Source organism: Falco rusticolus, chromosome 7 (assembly GCF_015220075.1).
Source record: "Falco rusticolus isolate bFalRus1 chromosome 7, bFalRus1.pri, whole genome shotgun sequence".
In the NCBI taxonomy this organism is placed as follows: domain Eukaryota; kingdom Metazoa; phylum Chordata; class Aves; order Falconiformes; family Falconidae; genus Falco; species Falco rusticolus.
Genome location: NC_051193.1, coordinates 72,327,232 through 72,344,100, shown reverse-complemented (window position 1 = coordinate 72,344,100; position 16,869 = coordinate 72,327,232). Strand labels below are relative to the sequence as shown.

At 50.6% G+C, this 16,869-nt stretch overlaps 1 protein-coding gene across 5 annotated transcripts in view; it reads right to left on the bottom strand.

Annotated features, from left to right (window-relative positions):
* MAPKBP1 (mitogen-activated protein kinase binding protein 1) overlaps nucleotides 1-3,467 on the bottom strand; it is a 103,928-nt gene extending 100,461 nt beyond the window's left edge. For 2 of the 5 annotated variants that reach the window (XM_037394569.1, XM_037394571.1), the window contains exons 1-2: nucleotides 3,237-3,467; nucleotides 2,202-2,545 (exon numbers count right to left, since the gene is read on the bottom strand). In XM_037394569.1, the coding sequence (XP_037250466.1) occupies nucleotides 2,202-2,318 (117 nt within the window). In that variant the 5' untranslated portion in view covers nucleotides 2,319-2,545; nucleotides 3,237-3,467. The remainder of the gene's footprint in view (nucleotides 1-2,201; nucleotides 2,546-3,236) is intronic. The other 3 variants (XM_037394572.1, XM_037394574.1, XM_037394570.1) reach the window with 2 other exon arrangements.
* Between the last annotated feature and the right edge of the window lie 13,402 nt (nucleotides 3,468-16,869).

Genomic DNA, 16,869 nt, shown 5'->3' with positions numbered 1-16,869 from the left:
TCTTACTCCATCCTATGCAACCAAGCAGCATTCAGCATAGGTGACCAGCCAAAGCTATCAGCTTCATAGCCCCTTCCATATTTCATGTGACTAGAGTCACATGCATCTCTTGGAGCAGTCATTTCTCAAAAAGTCCAAGAGACAAAGCAGCCTGAAAAAACCCTCTCTGCAGGTCAGCAAGGATCCTTCAAAAGTGATGTGTATGATGCTCAGCTTCATTTCCAAAGGATTTACACTCACAACAAATTGGAGACTGAGAGGATCTGTTTCCTGCTATTTTAGAAAAGTAGTGCTGCTTCTCACCTTGGAAGGCAGTGGAGCACACACATAGCAGAGGGAACATCTCCACAGACATCCAACATATGTTGGATCTTTGGTAAGGGGCCCACTCCTTTTTGCCTTGCCTGCTCCAGCTGTCCCGCTGAAGGCAGGCCATAACTCACTTGAGGGAAATTCAGAGCAGATTGCTTTAGGAAACCAGCACCAGCACCTAACTCCTCATCCTGACAAATTGCTTCTGCCAGCAAACTCCCCATCGATTCCTTTGCATCTCACTGATAAACTGCTTTTACTAACAAGATACACAAAATCCAGCCCTCAAACCCTAATTTGATGGTGTTCGAATGAATCCACGATATCCCTAGGGGATCAGACAGCCCTGGCTGCACACTGGAAGACAGCACAAAGGATACAACGGAGCTCCTCCAAAACTCATGTCAAAGCAAAACAAAATGAAACGGGTATCAGGGAACAGCCAGCATACGTAGCAGCAGGTCCCAGCTCTGAAAAGGAGTGTGCAGCCCTCAGCTCCCGTTCCTAGAGCCAGAATCCAGTGCCTGCTGTAGTACATGGTGGTACAGGTGGCTTTTGGCTCTTTCAACAGAGGTCTCTGCAGAATAGAGATCAACAAACTGCTCCTCAGCAACAGCTGCAAAGTACATTTCACTGGCAGTCCACAGGCTGCATTAAATGCAACACATTGCACACACCGAGGTCATGCACAAACACCAAGGACCCTCCTCTTAACAACTTTGAGGAAGCCGAGCAGGTTTTTCTCTTGCTTGACAAAAGAAGTATATTGTGTTCCTTGGTATTAAACAGCCATCTCAGGGAAACTCTGACCTGAACCAAGAGTTCTGAGACGAGGACTGCAGGCTGGGGACAGGCCATTTAAGTAAGGTGTCATTTATTTCCCCTGAAGTTTTAATCACACTCTTCACCCTGAGAGAGAAATTTTGAAGCAGTACTGTTTTGAGACAAATGAATGTGCTTTCCAGTCATGGATTACAAGCATTTCTTATTTATTAGTGAGTCTTCACAAGATGGGAGGGATTAAGCTTTCTACTTATGTGGAGAGCGAGCTATGCAAAGGCTGTGGTTTGCCCAGGTTTACAGGTGAATCAGTGGCAGGGGGAGAATGAGGAGCCCTGACTCAGAGGCACCTGCTGTCAGCACAAGGCAATGCCATCCAGCTCCTGTTCTCCCTGCAGCTGGGGTTAAGTCATCCTCCTCTCCTCATGACACCAGTCAATTCCCAGTGAGTGACTGGCAGGAATTCTCCACGCCACCAAGAAGAATGATGGATTTTTCAGGTAGAAGCAATGACGCCCCAGACAAGACATCCCCAAGGGAAGCGGAGCTGAGGCACACGGAGGAGGAACACAGAGGAAAGCTCATCCAGCAGGCCTGTGGAACACAGACCCCATCTGAACACTCACCTCCGAGACATATCTCAATCCTCCATCTTTTGGATCCTCCTACCCTTCCCCACATGCTCACAGAACACTCTTTGCAGGGTTGAGAGCAAGTGCTTACAGAGATGAACAGGCTCTTGTGTCTCATTAGCTGCTGGTAATGGAGGTTAGCAGTTGGGAACATGGAGGAAGAGGCAGAATTCTATTTCTCCTGTCAGGCATCCATAACAACACACACCACAATGCACGAAATCCCAAAAACTTTCTGATACAGACCCAGTACGTACCACACAAGTGAAAAGAGTGTGTCTCAGAAGTGGGGATCTGGGCTTTAGCAAGGATCCACAGTGCAGTAAAGACCCCAACTAAAAGACAGACTACAGTCATGTATCAGTTGCTCTGCATCACTCTACAGTTACACCAGGTCTCCCACAGCAGTATTGTTTGCACAGACAGGACCTTAGGCAACAAAGTTAAAGCATGCCGGCCGCACCACATGGCACTCACCTTGCTGCCTATATCTTCACGCTTGTTCCCAGGCTTGCTTCTCCTCAGCTTAATGGAAGGGGAGCGAAGTAGGTTTTTGATCCGACTTGTTATTGTAGACCCTTCGACCGACATCATCTTCAGGTGCCAAGAGGGTATTCACCCCACAGGCAAACTGTGCCTGGGGAACGAGCCCAGGTTTGAGGCAGGAATACCAACGTGCTCAGCTTTGCTCACACGCGTTCACATATCTCTCAGCGATTCTGCTTGGGAGCTCCACTCCTGTTACACCACAAAGCTATTAACAGAGGCTGGCAGGCTTTCCTTTTGCAGAGTCCAGAGGATCAAATCAGCAGTAACCTAAACTGAAAGATGCCCCTGTGAGTCAATCCGGCATTTGCAATAAATTCTAGCCTCGTTCTTCACCAAGAAATGCCAAAGGCAAGAGTTTACTGGTGGGCACAACATTACTTATTCTCGGAGGCTTCCGCAAAAACTATCATCCTTTAAGTATCAATTAGCACATCTAAACCAATGCCCTGATCCAAAATTTAGACATTTTGCACTTCAGTATCGCCTCACAACAAAGGCAAAGCCTCGTGCCACGGGAGCGGCTGTGGGTGCACCCAACCCCACCGCTGCCCCACAGGCACCCACCGCACCGCACCGCGCCCTCGCGGCCCGCAGCGCTCGGTGACCGAACGGCAAGCCGCGGAAGCCCACCGAGAGCAAACGCGGCGAGTTCCCCACTCACGGTCTGGCTCTGCTCGGAGCACACATCTGCAGCGGGTGCCCCGAGGAGGCAGGCGGACCGCACGGCACCCCCGCCCCCGGCACGCCGCCCGCGGCCGCAGACCCCGGCTCGCCCCCCCCGCGGCCCGGCCGGCTGGAAGCCCCCGCTGCAAACGGGGGCGGCGGGAAGCGGGCGAAAAAGGGGGGAGGAGGGGGAGCGGAAGGTCCGATCGGCACAGCCGCCAGCCCCTCCCGCTGCGGCCTGCGGGGCGCCCCCGCCCCAGCCCCCGCCCCCGCCGAACCCGCCGGCTCAGCCTCTCCTACCTGGCGCCCAGGAGCGGCTCCGCCGCCGAGGCCGGCGCCCACGGTGCCCCGCAGCGCCTGCCCATGCAGCCGGCCTCCCCCGAGGAGGGGCCGCGGCGCGGGCCGCCCCCGCGGGCGGGGCGGGGGCCGTACCCTCGGCGGCGGCGGCGGCAGCGAGGGGGCGGCTCCGCAGCCTCAGGACTCGGCCAGGCGCGGGGGGCCGAGCCGCCCGCCAAGCCCCGCGCCGGCCGCAGCGGCCCAGAGCCGAGCGCCCCGCCCCGCCGCCCCCCCCCGGCAGCCCTGCGGCCGCCCGCCCGCGCTACGGCGGCCCGCGCGGGTCAGGCCGCGGCGCGGAGCGGGGGGGCGGCGGAGGGACCACGGGGCAGGGATGCGGCGGAGGGATCGCGCCGCGCAGCGGTACTGGGGCTCTGAGGGGGCACCGGGGCTTTGAGGGGGCACCGGGGCTCTGAGGGGGCACCGGGAGCGCGGCCCCCAGCCGGCAGACGGGCCGGACCCGCGGGAAGGCGAGGGGGCGCAGTGAGGCGCCCCGCCGTGCCCGCCCCCCTCAGGGTCGCCCCCCCCCCGCCTCAGGGCCTCGGGCCGTGTGCCCCCGCCTCCCCTCAGGGCCTCCCCCCCCTCAGGGCCCTAGGCTGTGTGCTTCCCCCCCTCAGGGCCCTCACCACCCTCGGGGCTCTGGGCTGTGTGCTCCCTGCCGCTGTCCCCATGCCTGGGGCAGGGGGTGCTGCACCGCCCCGCCAGCCTCAGGCACTGGGGAGCCATTTCTGGCTCGGTGTCACAGCCTGCCAGTGCTGAGGGGACCCCCCCCGGGGAAGTGACAGGGCGGGGGGCTGGGGGGCTGCTGTCCTGCCACCCCGGGTGGGAGAGGGGACAGCGGGGTCAGCCCGTGCCCGTGTGCTGTGGGATAGCTGGGCTGGCCTTGCCGCACACAGCATTGCCATGGCACCCGTGGGGTCTCCAGGCCTTCTTGAGGGCCATGGTGCTGAGGGTGCTTCAGGAAGGATGTGGGTCCTGCATTTTGCTACGGAGGTGAGAGTGTTGAGTGAGCGCCTTACTGCCGGGTAGGCTGGCTCAGGTGGTGCACATCTAATGCTCTGTGTCCTTTACTGGGGCTACAGCAGTCACAGAGCTAGCCAGTGTGGAGGCTGCCAGCAAAATCAAACCCATGGCAGCTGAGCTGGGTGTTACTGGATGACCATGGGACCCCACAGCCTGGTACAGTGTCCTGGTAGCACTCCAGATGTTCCCACCTGTTCCAGGAGGTCCTGGAACTCCTTCTTCCATCAGCTCTCCCAAGTTTTTGCCGGGAGCCGGACAGCCCACTGTCACATCAAGATGCAGGGATGGAGCCCACGGAGTCACAAATGTGGACGCTTGCGTGCTGGCTCCTGGCAGGCGAGGGCCTAGCAGCAAACGTACAGCAGGCCAGCAGGAAGGCTGTGCTCTGTAGCTGCCCAACACCTGTTCCCCACGGGAGAGTTCAGAAGCCACTGCGCTGGTTCTTGTGCTTCCCAAGTGGGGACAGGCAGCTGCCCTGCCACGCCATGGCAGCTACTAACCACGTGAGAGGAGACGGGGGGGCAGATTTCACCGGCCACCAAGTCTGAATGGATATCAAAGGGCGTACATTTAGGATGTAACCCTCTCTCTAAGAGTTCAAAGAGACTGTGTGTGTCCACACTGGCCTAACATACCAAAACATACCACACCAAAGGCCTACAGGCAGGGAAAGAAAATAAGCACTTCTTAGGATGGGAAAGTCCTGCTAGCACCCCCTTCCTTCACATGCTCTGCCATTTATTGGAATCTGTCCTCAGAACATCTTTCCCGCTCCCCATTTCCCATTGTGGGTGCCCACCCCCCCTTCCCATCTTTGGTGACTGTCCCATCTTCAGTGACTAATTCAAGCCCAGAGTACCCACAGCAATCGGAGATGATTGTTCCAAAAGTAAAGTCCACGAAAGTGTGCTGAAGTTCAGGCAGAGATTTCCCACAACAGATGATCCACATGGGCTATGGTCTTCCCCTTGATGGTGCCCATTGTGGCCAGCACGCTGCCACCATCACGGCTTGTGACTGTGTGAACCTGCACCACCTGAATTTCAAGAAAAGATTGTTTGTATTCAAAGTGGGATTCCGGTCAGGCACAAGGGCTTGCAGGACTGGGATGTTAAGGTTTAACTGGTCAGAAACCTGCATGTATTGATAAAAACACTCAGAGGCATAACACAGGATGTCTTTCTAATCTCTTATCAGCTTCAGTCATGTCATAGTAACCTGCAGGAAGTAAATTTAAAATACCAGTTTCTAACTTTTGTTAGGCTTTTAGCTTTGATACACAGGTACCATAGAGAAATCCATGCTTGTTTCTATGTCAAAAGGTCACGAGGTTCCAGGACCTGGGGCTTTCCAAAAGATACCAAATTTTGTGAAATTTACAATAGAATTGCAAGAGCTGGTAACCTTGCAATTATTTTTAAAATAAAAGTAATGGAAGTCCATGGGAGCTAGGAACATAAGTATAGAATCCTAGAATCATTTAGGTATCTTGGCTTTCAGCCCCAGACATGGCCTGCAACCCAAGAGGTAGCACATAAGGAAAGGATTCTTCAAGAAAAATGTGAATGTTGCCTGTTCCTACCGACCCTATTGTCCTGTTGCTGAATAACAGTGCCCTGTTGCTAAGGGTGAGGAGAAATTCATGAAGGAAACCAGAGCTGCTGCTGCAAAAATAAAATTGCTCTTCTATGAAGTTTTACGTGTGCTTAGTTTTGTCCAGACTGTCAGTTCTAGCGAGTGGAACTATACTCACACTGGGCATGGTAAAGTTAAAAATGTGCACCAGCCTGTAAAGGACTGGGCCCTGGCACTGTGCAGGGAGAGAAAAAAAAAAAAAAAAAGAGAAAGCTGATAGTTCTTAAATTTCTGCTGTTCAACAGTAAAACGTTAGAGTCATCACATTTGGGAGAAACATGCATACATTTGCGGAAGAACTGAGGGATGTCTTTGAAAACAAGGGACAGCTGAGATGTTTGCTTGGGAGATGCTGTTCAAAGGAACTAGCATTGTTCCTCTTTTGTTGAAAGCTGAGCACAGCATAAGTGATTTGTGATTACAATTCTTTGTGTCTGTGAAGTGACTGAAGAGACAGGCTAACTGTGAAACATCAGTGGACTTCTAAATTCTGTGAAAAGGAACTGGGACGGGGAACGGGTGTTTCTGATTTTGTGACTAGAGCATACTACCTTTCTAGTTATTTTTTAAGCAGGACAAAATGTCACAGCGTTTCTTCAGCTCATCCTAAATAGTAGGATCTTGCCAGTGATTTGTAAATAAACTTTGTCTATAGTTTTATTAATACAAACACTTGCTCTTTTCTTCTTTGATTATATTAACGCAAAAGAAAACAAGCAGGAATCACCAGCTTCCTCTAGGTATTGCAGTACGAGTCTTACCACACACCTACCACATCGATAGAAGGGCTCAACTTTCCAATTGTAATATCAAATTTATGAAAGATTCGATCAAAACCCTTGCACTGACTCTACAACTACTAGAGCTTTAGCTTGGGTGAAACCAGAGGAGATGATGCTAACCTGCATGGTTTCTGTTCTGCCAGTCCTATCCTCCAATAAGTACCAAACAACTCAAAGAGAAATAAACTACTTTTCATCCAGTGGCATGTCTAGAAGCAGTTGCTAAACCCACTGTTCCATGATACGCCTCCTGATGTTACTCATGCTCATGGTGTCCAAAATAAGCTCTCCCACGGCAGCAGTTAAGCTGGTAATCTGCTGGTCACTCATTGCTGCTGCTTCTGTCGAAGCTCATTAAAGGCACACGTGTGGCTTGTGATGGTGTGTGTGCTTCTGGCTGTGCTCACCCACCCCAGCAATACTGCTCTTCCTTTTGTTGTGCTGCTATTGTCTTCTCACGATTGCTTGCTTTTTTGTAGACTGCTTTACTTCAGAACAAGGCTTGTCTTTTACAGTATGTTCCTGTAGAGCCTGTCTCCACAGGGCAGCATCTTGACTGAGATCAGTTAATGATAACCGAAGGCAACAGCATTTTCAGCTTTGCTCTAGAGGTCATGATTTCTTCCTTGCCAGAAAGGACAATGTACCATGAATAAATTACATCATTTTTCTTTGGCATTTGCAGCATTTGATCTTGAGTGATGTGTTCTTAAAGTGGTCTTCTGAGGGATGCCATAAGTAATGAGAACAGATGCCTCAGTGCATTAAGCGCTGTATTTTTAAGCATTAGGTAACCAAGTATCTGAAAATGTTTTTCTCTACTGCAGAAATCCTCTGTGCTTTTCTAAGAAATAGCATCTTGCAAATAATCCTGTAATTCTCCTGTAGGGCTCCAAGCAAAAGGAACATCTTAGAAGTGATTTTAAACAAAATTATTTTCCTACTCAAAAATATCATGATAAAAAAGTTATCATGTAAAAGAAGACACAAAGCAACGGAGCAGAAGTGCTACACAAGCCCTCTCAGTGTGCTATTAAATCCTTTCCTTGACTTGTTCTTAGACACAAAGCCCCTCTCACCACCTGCGGCCAGGCGGGGAGCGGGAGGTGACTCTCCAGCCAGCTGTGCTGCACTGGCTGCATGCGGGCAGTGGTCCCATCCCCCCAGTGCTGCCCAGGCGCTGTGTGATGGGCCAGCAAGGTGCTCCGTGCTTCTGGAACCCCCCAACGTGTTGATACCACACTGCAGCCATGACCAGGACAGTTGCTTGATCCGCTTGTTTTTTGCCATCTTTTTGTTGATTTCTTAGAGAAACCGATCTGAGAAAGGTTTTCATTTTTTCAGACACCGACATGCCGGAGCTGACCCGCTCTCCTGGTACTAGAGGGAGCTCCAAACTGCAAGTTGTGGCAGCCAGCCTGAGCAATTGAGGCCAGCTCAGAGACCAGGTGAGTTAGTCAGGGATCAGCGTCACACTCCTGCACATTCATTGCTACCAGACAGCTTAGAGCATGGGCTGAACTTGCTGATGTGTGTCTGCAAAAATAGCGGGGAGGCATTTTGCTCCACCCCCTCACTGCCATTTTCCTCATCAGCTTTCAGACCAAGAGCAGAGAACACATTTTCCCCACAAACTTTGACACTCTGTGGAAGAAGAGCATTCGGTCTTCTGTAAGAACCTTGAAAGGATCATGGTGCTGCTTTCCAGTCAGGCTAATGGTTATCATTTTAGCCTCACAGGGTGTTGATTCAGCAGAGTCCTAATGCCTTTTCCCACCTGTTGACTTGTTAGAACGGTGAACAGCAGGCACTCAGACAGGGAGAGAGGGTGGAGGAGGAAAGATAAATAGCTTTGGTCTAGTCCACAATAAAAATAACTACATGATAAACTAGATGGGTAGAGGGCAAAAGCAGCTAGCATGCAATATATAGAGGACATTTTATATTTATTTTTTCTCCAACTATGAAAACAACTGCAAGCTTAATAATAATTTCATTATTAACCTCTCAATTAGATGTGAGTTCTCCCAGGCAAAAGGCACCAAGGATTCTTTTGCAGGCCAAAGCTCTATGTACAGCATGTCAAGTGATCAAGCCCAGAATCAGTTGGTTTTGTTGACTTGTTTTCCCACAGTGAGCTTTGTCCCTTCTCTCTCTCTCTCCTTTATTGCCACAGCTACAAGGGATAAGCAGAACAAGTTTCTGGAAATTGTTTCCAACTGTAGCCTGGGTCTTTGCATCAGGCTTCTGGTACCTGACTTGAAATGTTTAGATTCCCTCCAGCAATTACACAGGGTCTTTTCTGCATGTGTTCCCATGGAAAAGTCACATGGACATCTATGGGTCATAATGCATCCAGGGAGAATATGCCTGAGAATAGATCGCAGCTGAGCTTTAAAAAACAGAAAAACACACATGCATGAATGCCGTTCAGCTGGCTGCCAGGAAATTGTGCTGATTAAGGGAAAGCATGGGGAATATGAGAAAAATATGTAGTGTAGAAAGCCCAATTGAAGATAGGAGGATGCTGCTTAGAAAAGGCTCGTATCCACCAAGGATAGGTAATTTCTGCAATAAGACAAACCGTGCACAGATGTACTCAGAAGGCCTAAGCACAGCTAAACTATTTTTTTTTTCTGAATTAGAAGAATGTGCTTCTAACTGAAGGAAAAAATGACAAATCCGTTTAAATTTTGGCTCTGCTATTATATACAGGTAAACTAGCCCAGTTATGTCTCAGTCTTGTATTTCAAGGGATCAACGAGATCCTTGCCCTCATTTAAAACTACTTTTAACGTAATTAGCGAAGTGCACACATGTGTCCGTTCAGCTGTCAAACCATGGCCATGACTCACCTGGTGCCTGAGGCACGTGCGCATCCGGTGTGCAGCAAGGTGTGCTTCCAAGCTTGCTGTCAGCTGGCAGATGTGACTGTTCAAACAAAAATCTGGGCCAGCTGATTTAAGCCTGGAGGAATGGTTGCAGGACTTCTCGCAGCCACCTCTGGCAGCACGTGCTGTGAATGGTCCTCAAGAGAGCCACATCAGTGCTTGGATGCTTTGTGGTGGGGACAAGCCTGCCAGGGCACTGCAGGTGCCTGCAGCTCCCCGAGGGCCACGCTGCAGCCCCAGCTGCAGCTACTTCTGTTCCAGCTTCTCAGCTAGTGCAGCAGTAGGTGTGAACAGTTATCCCCGCTAGCTGTGGCCTGTCCCACACATTGTGCGTTAGCCAGTTTGGGAGGGAGGTAAGATATGTTACAGCTCTACTAAATTTTTGCCAGAAGCAGGACCTGTCTGTGGTGTTCATTTTTCAGTGGCGGGGATCAGAATACCATGTGGTAGCTGCTGAATGTAAACATCTTCCTGCTGTCCACGTGGAGGCTGTAAGAGAGGACGTACAGCAAGTACGAAGGCAAAACTCAGCCTGGATGCTGTCTGGGTCCTGTGAACTCCCCACCATCACAGCTTTGGCTGCTCAGGTAAGCTGTGACACGTTACCAGACTAATGCTTGGAGGTTTCTTTAAGCTTAGATCTAAATGTGTCTGGTCCAATTTACACACAGGACCAAATGGCTTGACAGTCTCAGAAGCCCACAGTGGAACTGCAGTCTTGCTCGAACACTGTCTTTTTCAAAGAGTAGTTACCTGGAACCCTAGATGTGGGTAGAGACAAGAACAGCAGTGTGCGGATAGGAGAGGGGTGTCTCTCATTGACGGGCCAGGCACCAGGGCTGGCAGGCACACGGATTGGGTATTGGATATGGAGGTCCTTACCTGCAAGGGGAATCCAGAGCAGAAAATGATGGCAGGAAAGCATTTGACTGAGCTGGTACTTAAATAACGGATGCCAAATCTCCGTTCCCTTTTGTAGGTGTTATTTGTGTTCCATTGTTTTCCTTAATTACCGCTCTCTGGAAATATGAAGCACAAGGATAAATTTACCGTTGAACTCTGTGAGGTATGATAAAGATTTCCCTTGGAGCAGGCACTTTATACCTTTCCCAGTTTGGGCCCATAAACATTTTGCAGTGAGCGGAGGTGCAGATACCTTCACACTTCAGCCCACTGGCAGTGCCTTTAGGGCGTTTGCGAAGGGTACTCAAGAGCTGCTACCTTTCACGAACGTCTTGAATGTACTCACAAGGGCTCACTGAGCAGAGGTTGAAAGCTGCTCGCTTACTGCTTTAAGATCACCTAAGGGCCTGTTTCCTGTAGAAGGGTTGGGTTGGGTTAGGTTATGCTGGATCAGGTGAGGTTAGAGAGAGCTCCTTACTGTTACAGGCACAGAAAGGGATCACAAGATGTATTTTCCAGCATGTGTCTAAGCAGCTGATTGTCCTTCACTTGTCCTCCCTCTGGCAGCATAAGCAAGAGCGCACGAACTACACTGCTTTCACTACAGGACTGTTCTGCGTGGGAAGCGGGGGGGTCTTATTTTCCAGGTCTGCCCTGAGGCCCAGGGAAGAAGCCTTGCAGCTTCCTGCAGGGCTAAATGCCACATGGGAGCAATGCCTCTGCATCACTTGGCTGATGTCTCCCTGGACGTTCTTAGGTGTTTAGGCCAGCTCTGTGCAGGCTGCACAGACAGCACTCGGCGCACAGGCTGGCTCCGGCCCAGGGACCTGAAAGGAGAGAAGCATGCAAACCCCTCTCGTGCTGAGCTATGCGTTCCCCACCGCCTGCTGTCTAACCCCCCTCCCTGAGACTATGTAGGTCACTGTTGACATTGTTTTCCTCCGAGCCCCGTCTGCTCCTGTTTTACCACTTTGTTTGCAATTAGCCCGTACTTTTGTAATTGACCCAAATAAGCCTGTTTGTTTCATTCCCCTTCATCCCATGCCTTATGTTTCCAGAGAGCAGTAATTACAGAGAACAATGCAGCACAAATATCTTCTGCAAGCCCAAAGCAGGCAGTGCCCTGGCTGGAATTAGTCTTGCTCTTGGTGTTCCTCAGCAAGCTGACACTGTAAGCCACAACTCAGCCAGCTTTGGGTTTTAACCCTGAGAAAAATGATGGCATGACACATCTTACAGCTTGAATGTGCTGTACAGCTGTCTGGCCTACATAGATGCCTTTTATTATTACTACTGTTAGCAAAATTAAAGAACTACAGCAAAACTGTAAGCGAGCAAGCAAAAATGAAAGTCCCTCTGATGACAAGTGATGTCAAAGCATTATATTGCAAGCCATGAAATCCACTTATGTATTGTAGAGGGATTTTTAAAGGACCGAGGACATATGCTAACATTGTCCGGGTTGGACAACCCAGGCCTGTTAGTTAAAGCTGCAGAGCAACTTTAAATTGTCTTGGGAACAAGCAGGGTGAGAAAGAAAACAAGCTATGCACGAACAAGAAGCCAGGTGCAGAGCAAGTCCTGGGAACCACGAAATCAACACACTCTCATCGGCACACTCTGATCAGGCGCCTGCAGCGTGCCCACCAGTCAGCGATGCGGACGCCCGCGTGACCAGAGACTCTTACCCAATCACCTGTGTGTAAAGTCGGGTGAGCGGTCGGTTTAAGTTATAAATATGACCTGTTTGTTTAATAAAGGGAGCGCGGCATGTAGCCATGTTGGTGTGATTGTCATGACTTGGCCGACTCTCCACAGGGGACCCTCTTCGATGTATATTGGTTTTCGCAGCTGCTTGCTATGTCTCCTGCAATCACACTTAGTGTGTTGATGATGTTCTGAATTTCTTCTCATGTCACAGCCCTGCCCTCCACGTTAGGGCTCATGTATGAATGCTGGAAAATCAAATGAAATGTAGCATCCAAGTTACCTCTCTCTTTCTTTCTTGTTGTTGAGCAACACTTGGCTGGCCAGGTTTCAAGCACTGCCTTTTGCCTCAGTTTCCCCATCTGCTCTCATGAAGTCCTGCCTGGAGGGTCACCTCTCATGAATGTTCCCTTTACTTGATTGGTTTTTTGCCTTTCACGTCCTTAAAAACAAAAAGCAAAGGTCGAAATGAAACCTTGCAAGAGAGTTTTTCCAAAACTTCCTGCTGTGTCCTAGACCCTCCTGCAGAGGTGTTCTGCTGCTTCCTACTGGGGTGCCCACCTCTGCGTCCCCCTCCTGCAGCAGGCAGGGCTGTGTTCGAGTCTGTACGTTGCGTTGGTACAGAGGGCAGTACAGAGGCCCCAAGGGGTTGTTACAGAGCCTGGGGAGGGCCTAGCATTGTGCCATCCATCCCTGAGCTGCAAGCTCCGTCCTCTCACCTCAGAGATGCTGAAATGGGGCACAGGGGCTGAAATGCAAACTACATTTCATGCTGTTCAGAAACCAAGTACCAGAAAAGCTGGCGTGGCATCTATTTGTGTTTTTCCAGACCCATTGCCAGTACCCTGCCCAGCCCTACCTAGAACTATGCAGTTTATGTCAGTCCCTTCACTTGTGCTTGGTCCTCTAGAGAGGCCCTCTGACTTTGGTAGGTGTCTGAGGCAAAGCACAGCTCCGTCCCAGAGGAGTCTCTGGCCAGAAAGCAGAGAGATGGCATGGAGATAGGCACAAAACAAGCTGTGGCATTTGGCTGTGGAGCTGGGGTTTCCCAATGAGCCTAAATCTGGTACCCAGCTCCAACTACATTTCCTTGGGAAGCAGGGCTGCAAATTACCATAAGCCCCTTTTAGAATCCCCATCAGCTCGACCCCTGGCTCATTGACGCAGACTTTGAGAGCTATGTTTCCCCCTTCCTCTGGGTTGTGGGATTCACCATGCAGAACAAAATCTGACCTTTCCACTACCCATGGCAACCGTAATTCAATTAAACAGGACAAACCTTGGGCAGCAGTTGCCCTCAGGACACAGTATACTAAATATGATACAAGCAGGAGAAGAGTGAAACACAACACTCACGAAACAATCTCGTCAAAAGGGACTTGGCAAGTGGGTGCCCTTCAGGACAAGGGCACGCACAAACACACACGTGCTCGCCTTTCTTTAGGCCAGTACACTTTACACAGATGATGACAAATGGGAAGAACTGGGATTAATGGCAACATCTGCGTGCGCGCAAGTCTATGTGAAGAGCAGTCGAGCGCATATTTAACTTGTACGTACGGATGCGTTTGTTCCTGTTGCTAATGTGCAAATACTGTTCTGCCTAGGGATGCTTTCCTAAAGCAGTGCCAATGTGGGCAAAAAACAAATGTCAAATACAAGAAAACACAGTGAATTAGTCATCTGGCAAGACGACTGACTGAAAGAGAGGGAAATATAAAACCATAGCCAGACCTTAAGTGCACAGGAGAAACTCTAGGTGTCATGGTGATGGACATGGCATCAAAAACCCCAGCAGATAAGAGCATGCAAGATAGTGGCGTGGCCTGAGCTAGTATGTTCATGAGTATTGAAGCGAGGTGTAATAGCCTCGCAGACAGGGAAAGAAATTGAAGTGGAAGGGAAAATCTTCCGGGTAGACTCAAGGTGGTGAAAAATAGAGAACATGATGAATAAATACGAAAAACACAGCAGACCCAAATATTACTCCAGAATGACTGGAATTAGGAAGGCTGAAAGGCTGGTAGTAACAGCCTAGAAATGTTGCTCAGGGAGGTGGCACCATCTCCATCCCTTGAGTTTTTTAAGTCCTGGCTGGGGAAAGCCCTGAGTAACCTGGTTTGGTCTCGTGGCTGACCCTGCCCTGAGCAGGAGACAAGGCTACAGATCTCCAGAGGTCAGTTCCCACCTGAATTTTCCTATGATCCTACAAGTACCTAAACCTGGCATACAGATAAGGCAACTACTGACATTGCCATGACAACAAACTGGGTTTATGCTGGCGTTGCAGCTTCCTGCAAAGAGGAGAGTCACATTTCCTTCAGCAAAATGTTCACAAAAAACTAGCGAGATTTATAGCACTAGACTCGTTCAAGCTTTATTTTCAATCTGATGAAAGAATTAATAGGTTATCAGCTCGTTACACAGTTCATTTCTGCTTCTGTTTCATTATTATTTTTTTTAAGATAGAGGGGAGAAAATTACATGCAATCTTGCAAAAAGAAGATAATTACATCCTCCCCCTTGGGGAGACAACCAGAGTGGCTTCAGCTAATTCTCCCAGCGCCGGGGGGGAAGGCAGCCCGTCAGCAGCCGGGGCCAGCCGCGTGTGGCTCATCACAGCCAACCCAGCACCATAAAACATACTCCTTCAACATTTGCCCTGTCATCCTCCTAAGTAAAAACACATGAAGCAAAACGTTTCCAACGCTTTGCTCAAATACTGTAAATGAAATCGCAATGGTGGTAATTGAGAGTTGAAAAGAGGCAACTCCTAGGCAGCAGCACTCCTGTGGCACAGTGTCACCCACCCGGGGAGCAGTGTCAGGGACCCACCACCTGCAGTGGGCCGTGACTGGCGGGAGCGCTGCACTCACCTGCTCCTAAGTGCCTACGGGCAGGGGATGGGATGTGTGAGCCTGCCACCGCCACCACAGCTTCTGCCCTGCCAAATGCCTGCTGGGGAGCCCGGGGGCACGAGCACCACGCAGCTGCAGCCACGGCTCCCACGGCAAGAGCTCTGCTGTCTGCTCTGCCTGCCTCACACCCGGTGCCGGCTGCACATGGAGCAGCTCCGGAGGCAAAGGAGCGCTTGATTTCCTGCACGCTTTCCACTTGCACAGCCTGCCTCCCAGCTGGAGCCAAGGAACTGGCCCCCTGGGACCCACCTTCAGCCAGGAATAACTTCTGACTTGAGGCGATTTTCGTAGGTCACCAAAGCCTCTGGCTTTTCCCTTTGGCAGTTGTGTCTCTCTTCCTCTCCCTATGAAAATCAAGTTTTCTTTCAAACATGAATGTGCCCCTTGTAAACTGATCTGCAATATAATTATTTTCTCCCTTGCTCAGCAAAGTTTGTGAAACTGGACATTTTCCTCCATCAAAGCCAGACAATGAGGCCTTGTCTATGCTGGAGCACGGTAGTAAACAATTCCCACTGTGGCTGCCATCAGTTCAACTCGCCTGGTGGGAGCCATTTATTAAAATTTCTTCCTGGAGACTAAGCCTCATGGTTCAAGTTGATTGCCCCATATGTCAGAGTCACAAAACATTTGTGGGGTGAGATTCTGCAGGAAGATGTGTCTTTTTTTCTTTTTTTGTTGCCACGGATATTCAAAAGCTGAGGAAGCAAGCTTAAAGCTTTAAAAGGCGGCCATGAGCTGAAAAGGCTGCTTGAGGCATTTTTTAAAACCAGAGTCACCGTAACCTTTAAGTGAGAGCAGTGGTCGAGGAGCAGGAGTTAATCATTCCTGTTGCAAAAGATTTGCAGGCGCCTCCTTTTTCCGTCATGCTTTTGCAGCCAGTCACCTCAACGCAAGCTGTAGCGCAATCACATCAGATCTAAATCATTTTAAAAAAAGCATCAAAAGCAGGAAAAGTCCCCCTGCTGTTATCCACCTCGTACACGGAAACATTCACGTATGCTTGAACTTGGCTGAAGCTTGGCCCATCCAAATTTGTCCAGCCCCATAACCTGTCCCAGGCCCTCAGGGAAGGGCGAGGGGCCGTCAGCGGGCCCCACCGCCGCCTCCCCCGTGCCCCGGACCCAGCAAAGCCCCAGCCAAGCAGGCAGCTGCCCCTCACCCCACATCTGGGGGGCACATTCTGTGGGGGCTTCCCACGGCTGCCCGCGCCGGAGGGACCTTGTCCAGGCGCTGCTGCCTTTACACAGCCGAGCATACGGAACGTGGCTCCACCCAGGCCCCACAGGGACACTCATAGTTTATCGAATCGTGTTTTACTCCAGCTGCATAACGTTTTATAGTAAAGTCCTGGTCCAGCACGTCTCAGACATCAGGCGCAGCATGAGCCAACACATTCTCAGAGACCAGCGCTGCCAGTGACTCAGGCTTAGGCACGGACGAGGCTGCCTGGCCGAGAGCTGTGCTCCAGCACGGGGAGGGCTGAGGGCTGCGGACGGCGCAGCTTCATCTCTGCAAAGCCACAAGCAGCTCCCGCGCGAAGGGGTGTCTGTAGCTGCTGCTTACCCAAACGGCTCTGGGCTTCGCCCGGTACAGACAGAAACCGGACATCTGCTCACCGCTGGGTTCTTCCTTCAGGAGAAAAGCAACTCGGCAAGGAATTGCAGATCCCCTCAAAACTTTTATCGTTGCTTTAGGACACCTCAGGCTGGAAGATGCGTGACTAGGAGAGCACAACTGG